Source organism: Rattus norvegicus, chromosome 3, assembly GCF_021556685.1.
Source record: "Rattus norvegicus strain SHRSP/BbbUtx chromosome 3, alternate assembly SHRSP_T2T, whole genome shotgun sequence".
In the NCBI taxonomy this organism is placed as follows: Eukaryota; Metazoa; Chordata; class Mammalia; order Rodentia; family Muridae; genus Rattus; species Rattus norvegicus.
In genome coordinates, this window is record NC_141536.1 from 99,210,060 (window position 1) to 99,225,105 (window position 15,046).

General features: G+C 40.0%; 1 protein-coding gene across 3 annotated transcripts in view; it reads right to left on the bottom strand.

Annotated features, from left to right (window-relative positions):
- Window positions 1–15,046, bottom strand: part of Ryr3 (ryanodine receptor 3) — a 553,860-nt gene that overhangs the window by 310,558 nt on the left and 228,256 nt on the right. For all 3 annotated transcript variants that reach the window (XR_015684544.1, XR_015684543.1, XM_087655160.1), the window contains exons 6-9: window positions 10,631–10,743; window positions 9,706–9,805; window positions 6,848–6,941; window positions 1,671–1,745 (exon numbers count right to left, since the gene is read on the bottom strand). Coding sequence is in view for 1 of the 3 variants with exons in the window: in XM_087655160.1 (XP_087511286.1) it covers window positions 1,671–1,745; window positions 6,848–6,941; window positions 9,706–9,805; window positions 10,631–10,743 (382 nt within the window). In the remaining 2 variants the exon portion in view is untranslated. The remainder of the gene's footprint in view (window positions 1–1,670; window positions 1,746–6,847; window positions 6,942–9,705; window positions 9,806–10,630; window positions 10,744–15,046) is intronic.

A 15,046-nucleotide genomic window follows, 5' to 3' on the forward strand; every position in this document is an offset into this window, starting at 1 on the left:
AAGCAGTCTTTCTGTTTTGTTATTGGAAGTCAAGCATTTCACTGTCATAAAGAGTCCTGTCTTTCTGAGAAATAATAAAACAAACAAACAACCTAAGGCCACTGTAGGTTATGACTGCTAGGGAGAGGCAGGTAGTAAGGGATTCAATAAGGAAGCAGATATACTGTTCCATTCATAGGAAAGAAGGATTGATATAAGGAATCCCAGGTGGAATGTCGGTCTTTTCATGGCCCTGTTCTTCAAGACTAGCATTCAAAAGAAGTTATGGTAAATATTAGGGTAGAAATTATTCATGGGATCACTGGTAATTCAAAATTTATTCTTTAGGTTAGGTGACATATGTGTCAAACTTTACAATCATTTTTCACCTTTTCAATTTTTAGAAACATCTGAGAATCAAAATCATGATGATAAAGACTTAAACTCTTTATGCTTAGGTTTCTGATATAAAGAGCCAACAACTACAACTATGACTATATACATAGTTTACATATATACACAAATGTATATATGAATTTTATAATACATTTGACATTTGAAAGATTCTTTAAGAAATAAATCTTGAACTTGTTAATAAGTGTGTTCCCCATTTAAAAAATCATCAATATTTCTTTTATACACTGTATATAATATAACTTCTGTTTTGCAATACAAAAGTGGTACACTCTAAATCAGAATCTTCAAAAGTTCCTCAATAAACTATTTAAATGAGCTAAAAAGGAGAGGAAGAGGGAGTATAGGAGAGACTCCACTATTTTCTTTTCATCTCTAGTACACTGTTTTGTTTTGGGGGTGGTATCCAATTCTCATGAGAGAGAGAGAGAGAGAGAGAGAGAGAGAGAGAGAGAGAGAGAGAGAGAGAGTTCTTCTTGAATACATGTTTAAAGAAACACTGGCCTGGGGGCTAGGCAGGAAATGGAAAAGAAGCAGGTTGCAACACTTAGTCCCTTCCTTCTCATCTCCAGCTGCTTAGCTCTCACATAACTTACCCATCTTCTCATCAAATAAAAAAAACCCACTTTTAACCAGATGGGCCTTTAGTATTTGCCGTTTAAGGGATGAGTTACTCAAGGTTTAAAAGCTGTTACTCAAGCTCATGGTTAAAAAAAAAATCAGCCTTTGTTCCTTCCACCTACGCACGTTACTGTTTGAGACATTCTGACAAATGTTGTTTTCTTCGCAGCTATGTGAGGTTTGACTCTTATTTTCCTAGCTGCCATCATAACTACGTGTCTATCTTTGTTGTTTAAAGATAGTTCTTACTGGAACCAAGACATCTACTGAAGTCTTCCAGAAGATTTCATAAAATAAGGATGGTGGCAGCAAGGGGAGAGGGGGAACTCTGAGGCCTTTCAGTGGTAATTGCAAAGCTAGCCTCTGATTACCCACGCTCTGTAAGAGTAGGGGACAACTAACTTTAGACTCAAAATAAGAACCTGGTAAAATCTTAGGTGTGAGAAAGTGTGTGTGTGTGTGTGTGTGTGTGTGTGTGTGTGTGTGTGTGTGTGTGTTTCCTTATAATCAAAGCCATAGAATTTTTAGAATTTAGCTGTCAACCATAGACTTTTGAGGGTTCATCTCAAGACACGACAAATGATAAATGTAAGAGAATAGACTATACTGGAAAACCAACCGTTCTTGCAAATGGCACCATCTGGACCATGTGTTACCTTATCCGAAGGGGTTCCACTCTCCATAGAGACCTGGCTCTGGTCCCAGCTCCTCCAGCTTCATAGAACACCCTCCTGTAAGCAGAGTTGGAGATCAGCACAAGGTCCTTACAGTTTCTTGCTAGTGACGCAGAGGAGGCTCACACTAGCTCCCTAAACCTCCCAAAGTCAGCAAACTCAAAGGGAGGATTGGTTGGTGGTCATTATCTCACTCTTAGGATACATAAAAGCTGCCTGAGGGTAGCGGATACCCCACATGCACACACACTTATGGATCATCAGAGGGACAGTGGGTAGAAGGGGGGGGGACAATGTCCCCCATTTGTACATTATTAAAATGGCTCAGTCTTGTACCACATTACTGACAAGGATGCTCTGAGCCTTTTAGGTTAGGTTTCTCAATGTAATTTACCTTTATTATAAATAGGTTTTAACTTTTAGAACACACGCAGAACAGTGTGAATCCAGTCATTGTTCTAGGAAGCCTGCAAAAAAGTTGTGTCTTCAGTTGCCATAGTTTTCATGGTTCTGTTATTGCATGGTTCTTTCTTCCCAGCTTAAGAACTATCTTTTAATATGCTTATAAACACTTTTCGTTTTGGATTAATTTTAGATTCGTGAAGCAATTTTGGACAGTCCTCAGAGTTATAGCAGAGTTGTACCATACAGTGTCACTGGGGTTCCCCCACATTGTCTTCTCAAATCATCCAGATATGTTTGCCTAAACTGAGAAAGCAATGTTTGGTAACCAGTGTACTCAAACTCAACACTTCATTCATATCTCACCAGAAGTTTGTGTTATTCTCCTATTACAGGGCCTGGTGCAGAGTGCTACAGCAGTCATTAGGTTTTCCCTCTCTACTTGACCTCCTATGTTCTCCACATCTCCCTTGTTTACTTGCAACTTAGAATTTTGAGTAGTACAGTATTGTTGAAGGGAACCAGCAACTTAGATCACCAGTCATGTGAATTAAATTTTCTTACCTTTATTGATTAGGTACGTGTGATATGTACATGCATGTGTACATTTCTGTGTGATTATATATAACAGTGCATACAAAAAAGCCAGAGGAGGATGTTGTATATCATGTTCTTGAGACTTTTCAAGACTGATCATTTAACTGCATTTGAATTCACCAGCCTTACCTCCTACCTCGTCATAGTTTGTCTATATAACAAAAATGAATTCTTCAAAACTTCAGAAGAATTTGGACTTTAGAAAAAAAAAACCTTTCAATAGTGATGAAGAGGAAATAGATACCTAACCCCTGTGGTGAAGTAGTTGGAATTAGTTCAAAAGATGCATATAAAAGGGGAAGATACCTGTTTTGGATCTGTTAGTACTATGAACTAGAAAAGATCTGTCGGTTCTCTGTGGTTCAACTCACTTGCCTGTAAAATGAGTCTAATAAGGGTAGGTAAATCATGAAATATGAAGGCTCAATGTGATTTTAAGAAGAAAGTTTATAACGAATGTTCATACATATACAAAGAACTATGAAATACAGATTTACCCAAATTTTGTTTAGACACAGACATTTATAAACATGTATAGAATAATATATTAAGAGTACAGAGATGCAATCAAATATTATATTAAGCATGGTTCCATCATTGAGGTGGAATTATAGAGGACATTTCTAAGCCTTGTTCTAAATGTATATACTACTAAGAAATGTTTAGTAAAGAAAAGTTTATATCACTTTAATATTATTTAAGTTATTATCACTTTAATTTCTATATGTTTCTGTACCTGGCCAAGAATGGAAATGCCACCTTCCTGACTTGGCTTTTCATACAAATTGAGTGAAATTTTCACTGGGGCATCAGTACCTGTAGCAAAGGCTGAAAGAATGGTAGAGATAAAGTGGCCCACCTTGGGTCTCAAGCAATTTAGCTAAGCCCAACTTCTGAAGTATTCTTAAGTGTTCTTTATACCTCACTGAGGCAGCTTGATCTGCTTAATCTCACAAGGTTACCAGGTTGGAACAGCTTGTTCTCTTAAATGACTGCAATAGGAGGGGCAGAGTGGGTAGACAGTTGAGGTGATTTTGAAAGTCTGGCTGCCATCTTAGCCTTGGCTCCAACAGGTTGAATGACTTAGCCCAGGGCGTTCAACAAGCCAGAAGCAGAGCCAAGCATCTGAGTTCAGAATGTGAGACTGTGGCTCTTGGGTTTCCATTCTTAGGTAATATTTCCATCAAGCCTGCCTATTCCCAGGGTTCAGAGGGAAGGAAAACAATTTCATCTGGGGGAGTTAGGGCCTTTAGTTCCTAGAATTTCTTAGCATGCTTTCTATTGCCTGTTTCTTTTCCCTGCTTTCGATGTTTTTGACGATTCTGGCTAGTTGATGATTTTCTTTTCTGATAACTGACATCAATGAAGAAGTTTAGGGCTCATAGTCCCTAGAGAGAAAGCAGTACGGGGCATTTTGTCATCCTGCTTTCATTGAGAATGCAAGGAATTTCAAGAATTTAGGCTTCTCCAAAGTCCCCAGTTCCTTCCTTACCCAGTCTCAGTCCCTCCTGCTGCCAAGCAAAGAGTCAAGTATGTCTTCATCTCCTTTGGTAATACCCATCAGGTCCTGTGGAATCCTTGTCCACATCCCGGTGCCTCTTGTTGCTTCTGACTGTACTCTGGCTCCATTGAGCTTATTTTGGAACCTGATCACCATCTCCCCCATTCTCCCAACTATGTTTTTCAAATACTTCTCTACTTTCCCCTTTACACAGGATCTTGTTAGAGCGCTGAACAGAAACTACTATCAAAGCAGAAGCTGTCTTCATACAAAATAGTTTCAGATCAGGCGACTTCTACTGTGGCCGTAGTTTCAATGACAGAGATGAAGGCAATGCATATGGTAGCCACTTTATGTCTTTCAAAGTAGAACAGGATAGAACCGGCGCAGGGGAAGCTGATAAAGATGTAGTATGTTTCATTTAGATGCAAATAACTACCACACACTATTATAAACTTCAGGGGTTTTTTAGTGACCTGAAAGCCTTCCACTTAATATAGCACACTAAGATGTAAAAACAACAGTAAGCCAGGTATTTAATCACAGAGCTGAGAGGCAGGGGCAGGTGGATGTGTCTGTGAGTTCAAAGCCAGCCAGATCTATATAGTGATTCCTAGGCAAAACAGATTATACAGCAAGACTCTTTCTCAAAAAAAAAAAAAAAAAAAAAAAAAAAAAAAAGGAAAAGGAAAAAAAAGTAGAATTCCCCACCCCCCACTAAAATCAAGTAAAAACAAAACAAAAATGAAGTGAAAAACAAAATCCAGCTACTGAATAAGAGTACCTGACAATACTTAGCTAGTGGTCCTTATTTCTAAGGGAAATCAGGTCAACTGAACTTCCTTTACCAAGTAGACATCACTGTCAGCCACTGACCAGGACTAAGGAGATTCAGAGTAAATCACTCACAACACTTACATAGGTCTAGTTTCACTGTGTCCTGGACTCTGTTCTGTGTCTCATCTGGGTCCTATGAAGGACATTCAGGGAACACAGCAAGTAGGAAGAGTTTCAGACTGTAAGGGACTCAAGTCACCAGTTGACAGTTTCTAAGACACACGGAAATACATTCAATCATGATGTTTCTGGGTGCTTCAGCACGCGGGATAAGGGATGACAAAAAGTCAACAGCACTCCAGTTTTCTATGTAGGCTTCCACCTGAAACATTGGCACCATTGGCAGAAGTCTGATCAAAGTGATCTCTAAATGTCAGGATTTGTCTCTGATGTCATCAATTAAATACAATTAATGTAATTGACAAGGATCTTATAAGCATGACAACCAGATATAATACTGCTGTCACCAGATTGGATCAATTACTGTCGAAATTAAGGTGAATTTGGACAAGAGGTTTGATTTTTACGTACTCTAAGAGACTGCTACAGTCATATGGCAGAGCATTTCATGTACTCTTCCTTTGAGGATAAGCAAAATAGTAATAAATCTTGAGTACATATTTACTACGTGTATTAATATATTCCATTTAATAAAATTCTGAATCTTTTAAAATTTTTTTATTAAAGAAAACTCATATATTTGATATTCTTTCCCCTACTTGAACTCTCCTCAGGTCTTTCTGTTTTCCTACCCATATAACTTCATGTTCTCCCTTCCTCTCACTCTATTAAAAAGCACATACACACACATATTTACATACACACAGACACACACACACTCAGACAAACACGGGAAAAACAGCAAAATAAAAAATAAAAACAGAAAAACTACAGAAAAACCAGCAAGAGAAAATATACAAAATATAATAAAAAATATAATAAAAAGCATCGATGCACACACACACACACAATCAGTTAGTCTCTCTTACTGTTATTAGTGTATTGATTATTAGGCTAAAGGAACATAGCAATAAATAGCAATAAAATGATGCCCAATGACATCGTGCTATATGCAGTAGATGGGAATCAACTGAGAGATCCACTACTGGATCTTTTTCAAACCCATCCCACTCAAGGTTCAGTGGCCTGTACGGACGAGGAGGCAAAAAGAACAGAAGAGCCCGAGGAGCTAGATAACTTCAAGAAGACAAAACCTTGTCTTCTATACACAGCAGCACTGATTCACATAATTGCGAATCTTTACCAAGAGCCCATTAAACAATCATCTATTGGACTAAAGACAGTTCACCTGTATACTACCTCTAACTATAGTCCTTGGGACAGTGCCCTGCTACATCCATTTTCTGTTGGATTCTGATGCTTGGTTTCTCCCACATGAGTTGGTATCAAACAAATGAAACCATCAACTCCATCTTAATTACTTAGTCCACTGAGTGGGATGAATAGAGATAAGCTGCCTTTCAAGGACCAGCGATAACTTGTGTAAACACATAGCCTCTCTGGAATGGCTGGTTTCTCTCACCAACATGGATGATCAGAGCTATCAAAGACAATGGATGGCTTGAGACGCATTGTAGCACTGTTTGCTTAGATATAAGGTAAACACTTTTTTGGGGGAGGGCAAACACTACTGTCTTGCCATTCTTATTTAACAAACTAGAGCTTGTGGCTAGATGAAGGTTTGTCGAAGTGAGGAAGACCTACACAAATCATGTGCGGCCAAATAAAAAGGCAAACGCTTTAATATGAGTTAGCAGAGAGTAGAGACAGCTCAGAGAGAAGAATGAGGATTGTGGCCTACCTGTGCTGAGAGTCATTCTGATCCGTAGATGGTATCGTCAAACATTCATCATGACCGTGGAAAAGTCGAACTACGTGGCCACCGAGTAGGTATCCTGTGAAAGAATAGTATACCACCACAATGAATCAAAAGCTTAAGAACACTGTGTTCAATAAAGGTAAATTCATGCAGGTTATAGCCAGTTCTATAAGACAGCAAGAAAGGTACACTTGGGAAACTAAAAAACTAAACTAAACAAAACAAAAGGAAAATTGCTGTTAGAAAGAACAGAATTTTCCAGTTTTGTAAGACGGTAGAAACTCAATACCAAATCCCCAGATCTTACAATCTTAGTGTATATACTTTGTGGCAAAATCCACATCACATTAAAGTCATGGGATAGAAATTAGTCAGAAGGGGGTGACAATCCGTTTTTAGGTGCTATTTAGGAGAAGGCAATAACATGCCCTTAAGAGATATTTCAGGAGAAGGTAGTTTTCAATTGTAGATCAATGAGATGGTGCATCATTCCCCAAAGTGGGGGGCAGAATGACTCTAGCAGGTCTGAATGGACACGCGCAGCAACTGTTAGCAACAAGCCCTTGCACTTCAGCAAAAAGGATCTCAGCAGTTGTGAATTCAGTCCCTGACAAGAAACAATAAACTTCAAGGGCGTGATGACCCATTAGTCTCAAATGAATCCCAAGCATTAATTCCGGGAGCGTACTAGCAGGAGGCAGGCCCGGCTAAGCTGGTTTTTCACAAAGAAATTGGATTTGTTATTCTTCTGAATTAAAAAAAAATCTCTAGGCTACTCCATTCTCAGGAGACATATGGACTTAATATGTTCAATGTCTGTGTTAAGAATTTTTCTTTTTAGATCACATAATTAGATCACTTGGGGGGCTGTCTCCAACTATTTTGGGTGCAGGATTAAAACATTAACAAGGAGAAATCCTGCCAGAGGGGGAAATGGTGTTATCAGTGCATGTTGTACAGAGATGGTTGGACTTGCCTTAGCACTCGTTTTTAACGGAGGCAAGGAAGATTAGCTTCAACTTCCCTCAAATATTCACAAGCATTTTCCCAATAGCTAATTATACTAATATGTACAGTTGCATTTTTCGCATTTAAATAATTCAAGACATACTGAAGGGAATTCCTAGTAGCCAATTTACATAGAAAATGAAAAACCTCAGCCATCAAGGCCTTGATTAAACTCCTTATCCTCTCTTGATGGGGAGACTATCACCATTGAAGAGTCCATCCTGAATAGTTTGTGGGCTTTTTCAACGAATATTCTCCTCATTGGAGAAATCTGCCAAGTGCCGTGCATTACAATTTTTTTCTAGTTGAAATCTGTGTGAGTGTGGATCACGGTCATGAAGAAAGCATCAAGTGAGGGACCACTAAAGTCCACGAGGGCAGGGTTACAGATGCTGAAAGGCCATTCTCCGCCCAGCCAGATCATGGACTTGATGAGCTCTTCATCATTCACACACAAGGGCGCTCAGAGCTGCCGTGAGAACACTCCTTAATTAATCTCCACAACTCTCCGTTGGGACTGGGACAATTTTATTTCTGTAGTGACGATGAAACATTTAACATGGAGATGGAGCTGAAACTTTCCAGGGGAAGATCTAAGACAGGGAGTCCTGATTCCTGACAGAAGGAAAAGACTGAGGGTAAATTTACAAAAGTGTATTAATGTTTGTGTGTATGTGCATGTGTGTATGTGTGTGTGTGCGTGTGTGTGTGTGTGCGTGCGTGTGTGTGTGCGTGCGTGTGTGTGTGCGTGCGTGCGTGCGTGTGTGTGTGTGTGTGAAGGGGGGAGAGAGAGGGCAGAGAGAAAGAAAGAGAATAAGAAAAGAGGAAGGACAGAGGGAGGAAAGAGGGAAGGAGAGAGGCAGAGACAGAGAGAGAGGGGGGGAGAGGGAGGGGAGAGGAGAGGGAGAGAGTGGGGAGAGAGTGGGGGGAGAGGAGAGGGAGAGAGAGGGATAGTGAGAGTGAGAGGTGGGGATAGAACCCTGATTTTTAAAAGCTTCTCATACCCTACCAGGAAACAGGATCTGACATTTCCCAACTGTGTAGCTTAACTGTGATGCCTTCTGAAACTAGGCTATCACTTTGACAACTCTTATTTTCCTGTTTTCAAACATCCCAACGCAGAAGGGTATCCCCAGTTTGAAACTCTGAAGCTCAGGAAGAAAACTAGAAGGGAATGCAATAAGCCCCGGGTCATTGGCGTTTTATTTTTTTCTCAGATATGTTTATTACCTATGAGTGTGGCAAGGCCAGTGTGTTTATTCCATAACCTGTAAAGTGCATTGACTTTGCCTGTCTCTAAGAAACTGGGTAGGAAAACAAAGTTGGATAACCTTATTTCCACAGAAACAATTAATGGTGAGAAGTTTTCATTTATTGTTTTGAGGGGTGTTCCATATTGGTAAGTAAAAAGCAAAGACCAATTATATACTTAAGAAAGAAGTTCCTTTCTACTATGGAGAGAAGTGTAGACTGGGTTTGGGGTATAAGCCATTTCATCTTTCCAGTAAAAAATCTCTTCCAAGATGGGAGCTTCTAGGCCTGTTTACTTACCAATAATAAGCATGAATAATAAAATAAAAATACTTACCAATAGTAAGCAACTTGTACGTGCTTTTAGTGATAAACCAAAAATAGGAACCAGAGAATTAAATCAAGGTTAATGATGCCCATGGGGAGTAAGAACAGAAAATAATCTATACTGACATCAGATACAGAACGTAGAAGAAATAAAATCATGCTGTAGGTGGATGTTGAGAGACAGCAGAAAATGTTCACATACACATCTCAGAGGGAAAGGCAGACTAAGGGATGACTGCATTACAAGGGCCTACCTTCTTCGATGCTACTTCCTGAACATGTAGGATGTACATTCCAGAGTGTTTGCATAAAGGAGGCATCCACTTGGATGCTACCATTTGAGATTGAGAGATGCTGCAGTGGGAAAAGAAGAAAAACCTCCTTTAAAGCACTAGTCCATTCCCATTAGAGCTGCCCACCAGAATGTCAAGCATTGAGTTAAACAGCTTCCTTTTCCCACGGTTCCTTCTACATATGTGTGGGAGCTTTCTTGGCCCAATCTTCAAGCAGTTTCATAGGTAACACTTTATTCCAGGAAGAGCTATGCAACCACAGAGGTGACAGACAAGTGTTAACCGTGTCACCTCAGCTGCATCCCGGAGTCTACACAATTATAAAATGTCTACTTCTTGTAGTATTGAAAAAAACTCACAAATGGGAAAAAAATTACTTCAACATTTGGAGACAGCAAGGCGAAAGTGGCTGGCAGGATTGGCCTTAAGAGAAACTGCTGAGAAATCCAACACTTATCTTTGGCATTTCTCCATGTTTAGGCATACTTCTGCTGAGTGGATCTTCGCTGGTACCTACCCTTAGATGAAAGACCTCATTTGCATTTGTCAGCCTCTGTAATAGCCCATGCACTGTTTTATTTTCCCCCATTCTCTACCAAGCTTATTTCCCTGCATTCCTTTTTGCTGGCTTGTTTTCCATTTGGCAAAAGCCACACGATTTGATAAATTCATAGTAATGTGACTTAATTCATCTTAGCAGCATTTGCTGGATACAACACAGTAATCTAAAAGGAAAGCTAACAGTTCAATCCCAGGCACTAGGACTGCCTTCTGGGGGAGAGATATCTTGTCCTACCTAGCCTGCTGGGACTCTGTTTTCCCTGGCCATCTACTCCTAAAGGGGGCATTCTGAAAAGGAAAGAGGCTCCCGTCAAGGGGTACTTACGAGATATCTTTCGGAGGACACACTGACAAGGATAAGGTCATCACCAATTCGTACTTTCTCTCCTTCAGACCTTTGTTTCGAAGCAGGATGTATGGTCCACCAACAGGCTTCTCCTACATGAATGCTTCATGAGTTAGCCTCTGTGTCCTAGAAGGCAGCGATCCTAATTCTGCCCCACACTCCCTCCAATGATATACCTCTCCCTCTGCCTATCCCTTTTTGCTTCAATTCCCATTTACTTACAACCATCCCTGCTGTCTAATGTGCTCTTGACTATATTTTTTATTTTAAAGACGAACAGAAAGATAACATTTGGGTAACACTATTGGGGGGTTGGTAGTTCAGAAGTCTGAATGGTTTTAATGGATATAAGATATGATTTCTTCACAATCCCTTTCACAGCTCCTTTTAATGAATTGATTTCAGAGTCTATTTTGGTGGTACATGTGGAGGCAAGAAGATCAGAAGTTCAAGTTTGTCCTTGGTTTAATGAGTTTGATGCTACCCTGGGCTCTATTAAAGGATCTCAACCCTTGTCCCCACAGAAAGGGGACCTCAAGGACCATATTTCATTGACATATTGAACATTTAAACAATTTTATCAGTCTTCCTCATCTTCTATGAAATGCATGGAAACAGTAGTAAATAGAATTTTTGTTTGTTTCTTAAGGCCCAAACCCGTAAGAACTAACACAGCTTAAAACAACTGAAAATGTATGTACCAAGGAGGGAAAAATTATTATAGAAAAAATTCACAAATTTTAACTAAGACAATGGAGAAGAAGCCACTGACTTAAAAGTACACCCTGCATCTCATAAAACTGCAAAGCTTCTGTAAGGCAAAGGACACTGTGGTTAGGACAAAATGGCAACCAACAGATTGGGAAAAGATCTTTACCAATCCTACAACAGATAGAGGCCTTATATCCAAAATATACAAAGAACTCAAGAAGTTAGACCGCAGGGAGACAAATAACCCTATTAAAAATGGGGTTCAGAGCTAAACAAAGAACTCACAGCTGAGGAATGCCGAATGGCTGAGAAACACCTAAAGAAATGTTCAACATCTTTAGTCATAAGGGAAATGCAAATCAAAACAACCCTGAGATTTCACCTCACACCAGTGAAAATGGCTAAGATCAAAAACTCAGGTGACAGCAGATGCTGGAGAGGATGTGGAGAAAGAGGAACACTCCTCCATTGTTGGTGGGATTGCAGACTAGTACAACCATTCTGGAAATCAGTCTGGAGGTTCCTCAGAAAATTGGAAATTGAACTGCCTGAGGATCCAGCTATACCTCTCTTGGGCATATACCCAAAAGATGCCCCAGCATATAAAAAAGACACGTGCTCCACTATGTTCATCGCAGCCTTATTTATAATAGCCAGAAGCTGGAAAGAACCCAGATGTCCTTCAACAGAGGAATGGATACAGAAAATGTGGTACATCTACACAATGGAATATTACTCAGTTATCAAAAACAATGACTTTATGAAATTCATAGGCAAATGGTTGGAACTGGAAAATATCATCCTGAGTGAGGTAACCCAATCACAGAAAAACACACATGGTATGCACTCATTGATAAGTGGCTATTAGCCCAAATGCTTGAATTACCCTAGAACAAACGAAACTCAAGAGGGATGATCAAAATGTGAATGCTTCACTCCTTCTTTAAAAGGGGAACAAGAATACACTTGGCAGGGAATAGAGAGGCAAAGATTAAAACAGACACAGAAGGAACACCCATTCAGAGCCTGCCCCACATGTGGCCCATACATATACAGTCATCCAATTAGACAAGATGGATGAAGCAAAGAAGTGCAGACCGACAGGAGCCGGATGTAGATCTCTCCTGAGAGACACAGCCAGAAAACAGCAAATACAGAGGCGAATGCCAGCAGCAAACCACTGAAATGAGAATAGGACCCCCGTTGAAGGAATCAGAGAAAGAACTGGAAGAGCTTGAAGGGGCTCAAGACCCCATATGTACAACAATGCCAAGCAACCAGAGCTTCCAGGGACTAAGCCACTACCTAAAGACTATACATGGACTGACCCTGGACACTGACCTCATAGGTAGCAATGAATATCCTAGTAAGAGCACCAGTGGAAGGGGAAGACCTGGGTCCTGCTAAGACTGAACCCCCAGTGAACTAGACTGTTGGGGGGAGGGCGGCAACGCGGGGGGGAGGATGGGGAGGGGAACACCCATAAAGGAGGGGAGGGGGAGGGATTAGGGGGATGTTTGCCCGGAAACCGGGAAAGGGAATAACACTCGAAATGTAAATAAGAAATACTCAAGTTAATAAAAAAAAAAAAGTACACCCTGCTATGAATAGATTTCAACTGGAAAACCACTTGGGTTAGAGGTAAAGATGAGTTGTAAACAGGAAAATGGCTAAAAAAAGATTTTAAGGACATTTAAGCCCTAGATCCCCTCCTCATCCCACACAAGCAGTTGCCTCTTCCTCCTCCAGGGTACTGAAGAATTGTGGAGTTGCAAACCACCAAGGTTCTGACATTAGAAATACCGTAAGACACTGCCAAATAAGAAAGTGGGGTTATTCTGAGAATACATAACTAGTTTATGAATGGTTAGAAACACCCCACCCTCTCTCCCTTTGCTCCTACCCCTCAGCTTCCAGAATGCCAGTTGCAAGAGCTGAATGATTTTTACCAGTCCTCAGATTTAAGGATTGATTTATAGGGAAGCCAAGGAACAGAAGGTTAAGATGCCAGAGTTTGAGATTCTCCTTTTAAATGCCCAGGGCTCTGAAATATAAACCCAGAGTGAGGTTCAAGAGATCTAAGGTACATCCCAGTTTCCCGTCTGCTTTTATGACCTTGGCCTAAATATGAGCAAAGACCTTTTGAGGTTACATGAAATTTGAGGAAAGTCTCTAACATTGACATAAATAAAAAGAGTAGGGTGGCCCAAGAAAAAAAATAAAGATTATAGAGAACAAGAGTTTTAAATAATTTTACAACTAACAATCTCTCAAAAGAAAGAAAATATTATACTTGGAAAGTATCATGGAGAATCCCTAAAGTAAAAAATTACTCTGAAGAGAAAAAATATAAGTATAAACAGTTGAGAAGTTTCCCAAAAGGAGCATATACACACACACACATACACACACACACACACACACACACACACACACACACACACACACACTCCCCACATATACTAGATTAGAAACTGTAAGGAAAAATTTACAGTTGAGCAAGGTGGCACACACCTTTAATCCCAGCACTCAGGAGGCAAACCACTGAGTTTGAAGTCAGTCTGGTCTACCTAGAAAGTTTCAGGATGACACAGTATGACCATGTCATATAAAAGAACAGAATTATGATTTGCAAGGAAGGGAGTAAGCAGAAGAAAGGAAGAGATATAAGGAGAGGGTTTTGGAGGAGGAAAGTGATGCAGTTATATTTCAATCAAACTAAAAATCTAAAAAAAAAAAAAAAACCAAAAAACCCAAACCTAAAATCCAATCTAGAAAGATCCCCCAGAAAGCAAGAATATTTCTAAAACTTTCCAAGTGCTGGACAGTAAGCATCTGTAAGTGGAAAAGGTCTTCAGAATTCCTTGCTAGGCAAGCATCGCCTACACTGCATCCTCCTGTGACCGCACCACAGAAATGACCCACAAGACACACCATGGCATTTCTGACGTTAGAAAAAGAAACAAGAGATTTTAGAAAAGGAAAACAGTCACACACAAAGCATCCAGAATCAGACTTGTTTGCCGCAACAGTCAGAGCAAGCCAGCAGGAAGGAAGCCAAGAAAAATAATTTTAATATAGAATTAAGCTAAATTATGAATTACTCGCGAAGCTAGAAAGAACAAACCTTCAGATAACTTGGTACCTACATGCATATTTTTCTGTAAAAGCTACTGCATGGTGTGTTTCACCAAAATATAATAGTTAGTAGTCCACGGTACAGTGGAGGAGACACTGAACCTAGAAGAGGCAAAACCAACTCCTTGAGTGATGACGGATGTCCCTAAGAATATGAAGAGAATGTGGTACATCTACACAATGGAATATTACTCAGCTTCAAAAACAACGAGTTTATGAAATTCGTAGGCAAATGGTTGGAACTGGAAAATATCATCCTGAGTGAGCTAACCCAATCACAGAAAGACATACATGGTATGCACTCATTGATAAGTGGCTATTAGCCCAAATGCTTGAATTACCCTAGATCCCTAGAACAAACGAAACTCAAGACGGATGATCAAAATGTGAATGCTTCACTCCTTCTTTAAATGAGGAAAAAGAATACCCTTGGCAGGGAAGGGAGAGGCAAAGATTAAAACAGAGACTGAAGGAACACCCATTCAGAGCCTGCCCCACATGTGGCCCATACATATACAGCCACCCAATTAGACAAGATGGATGAAG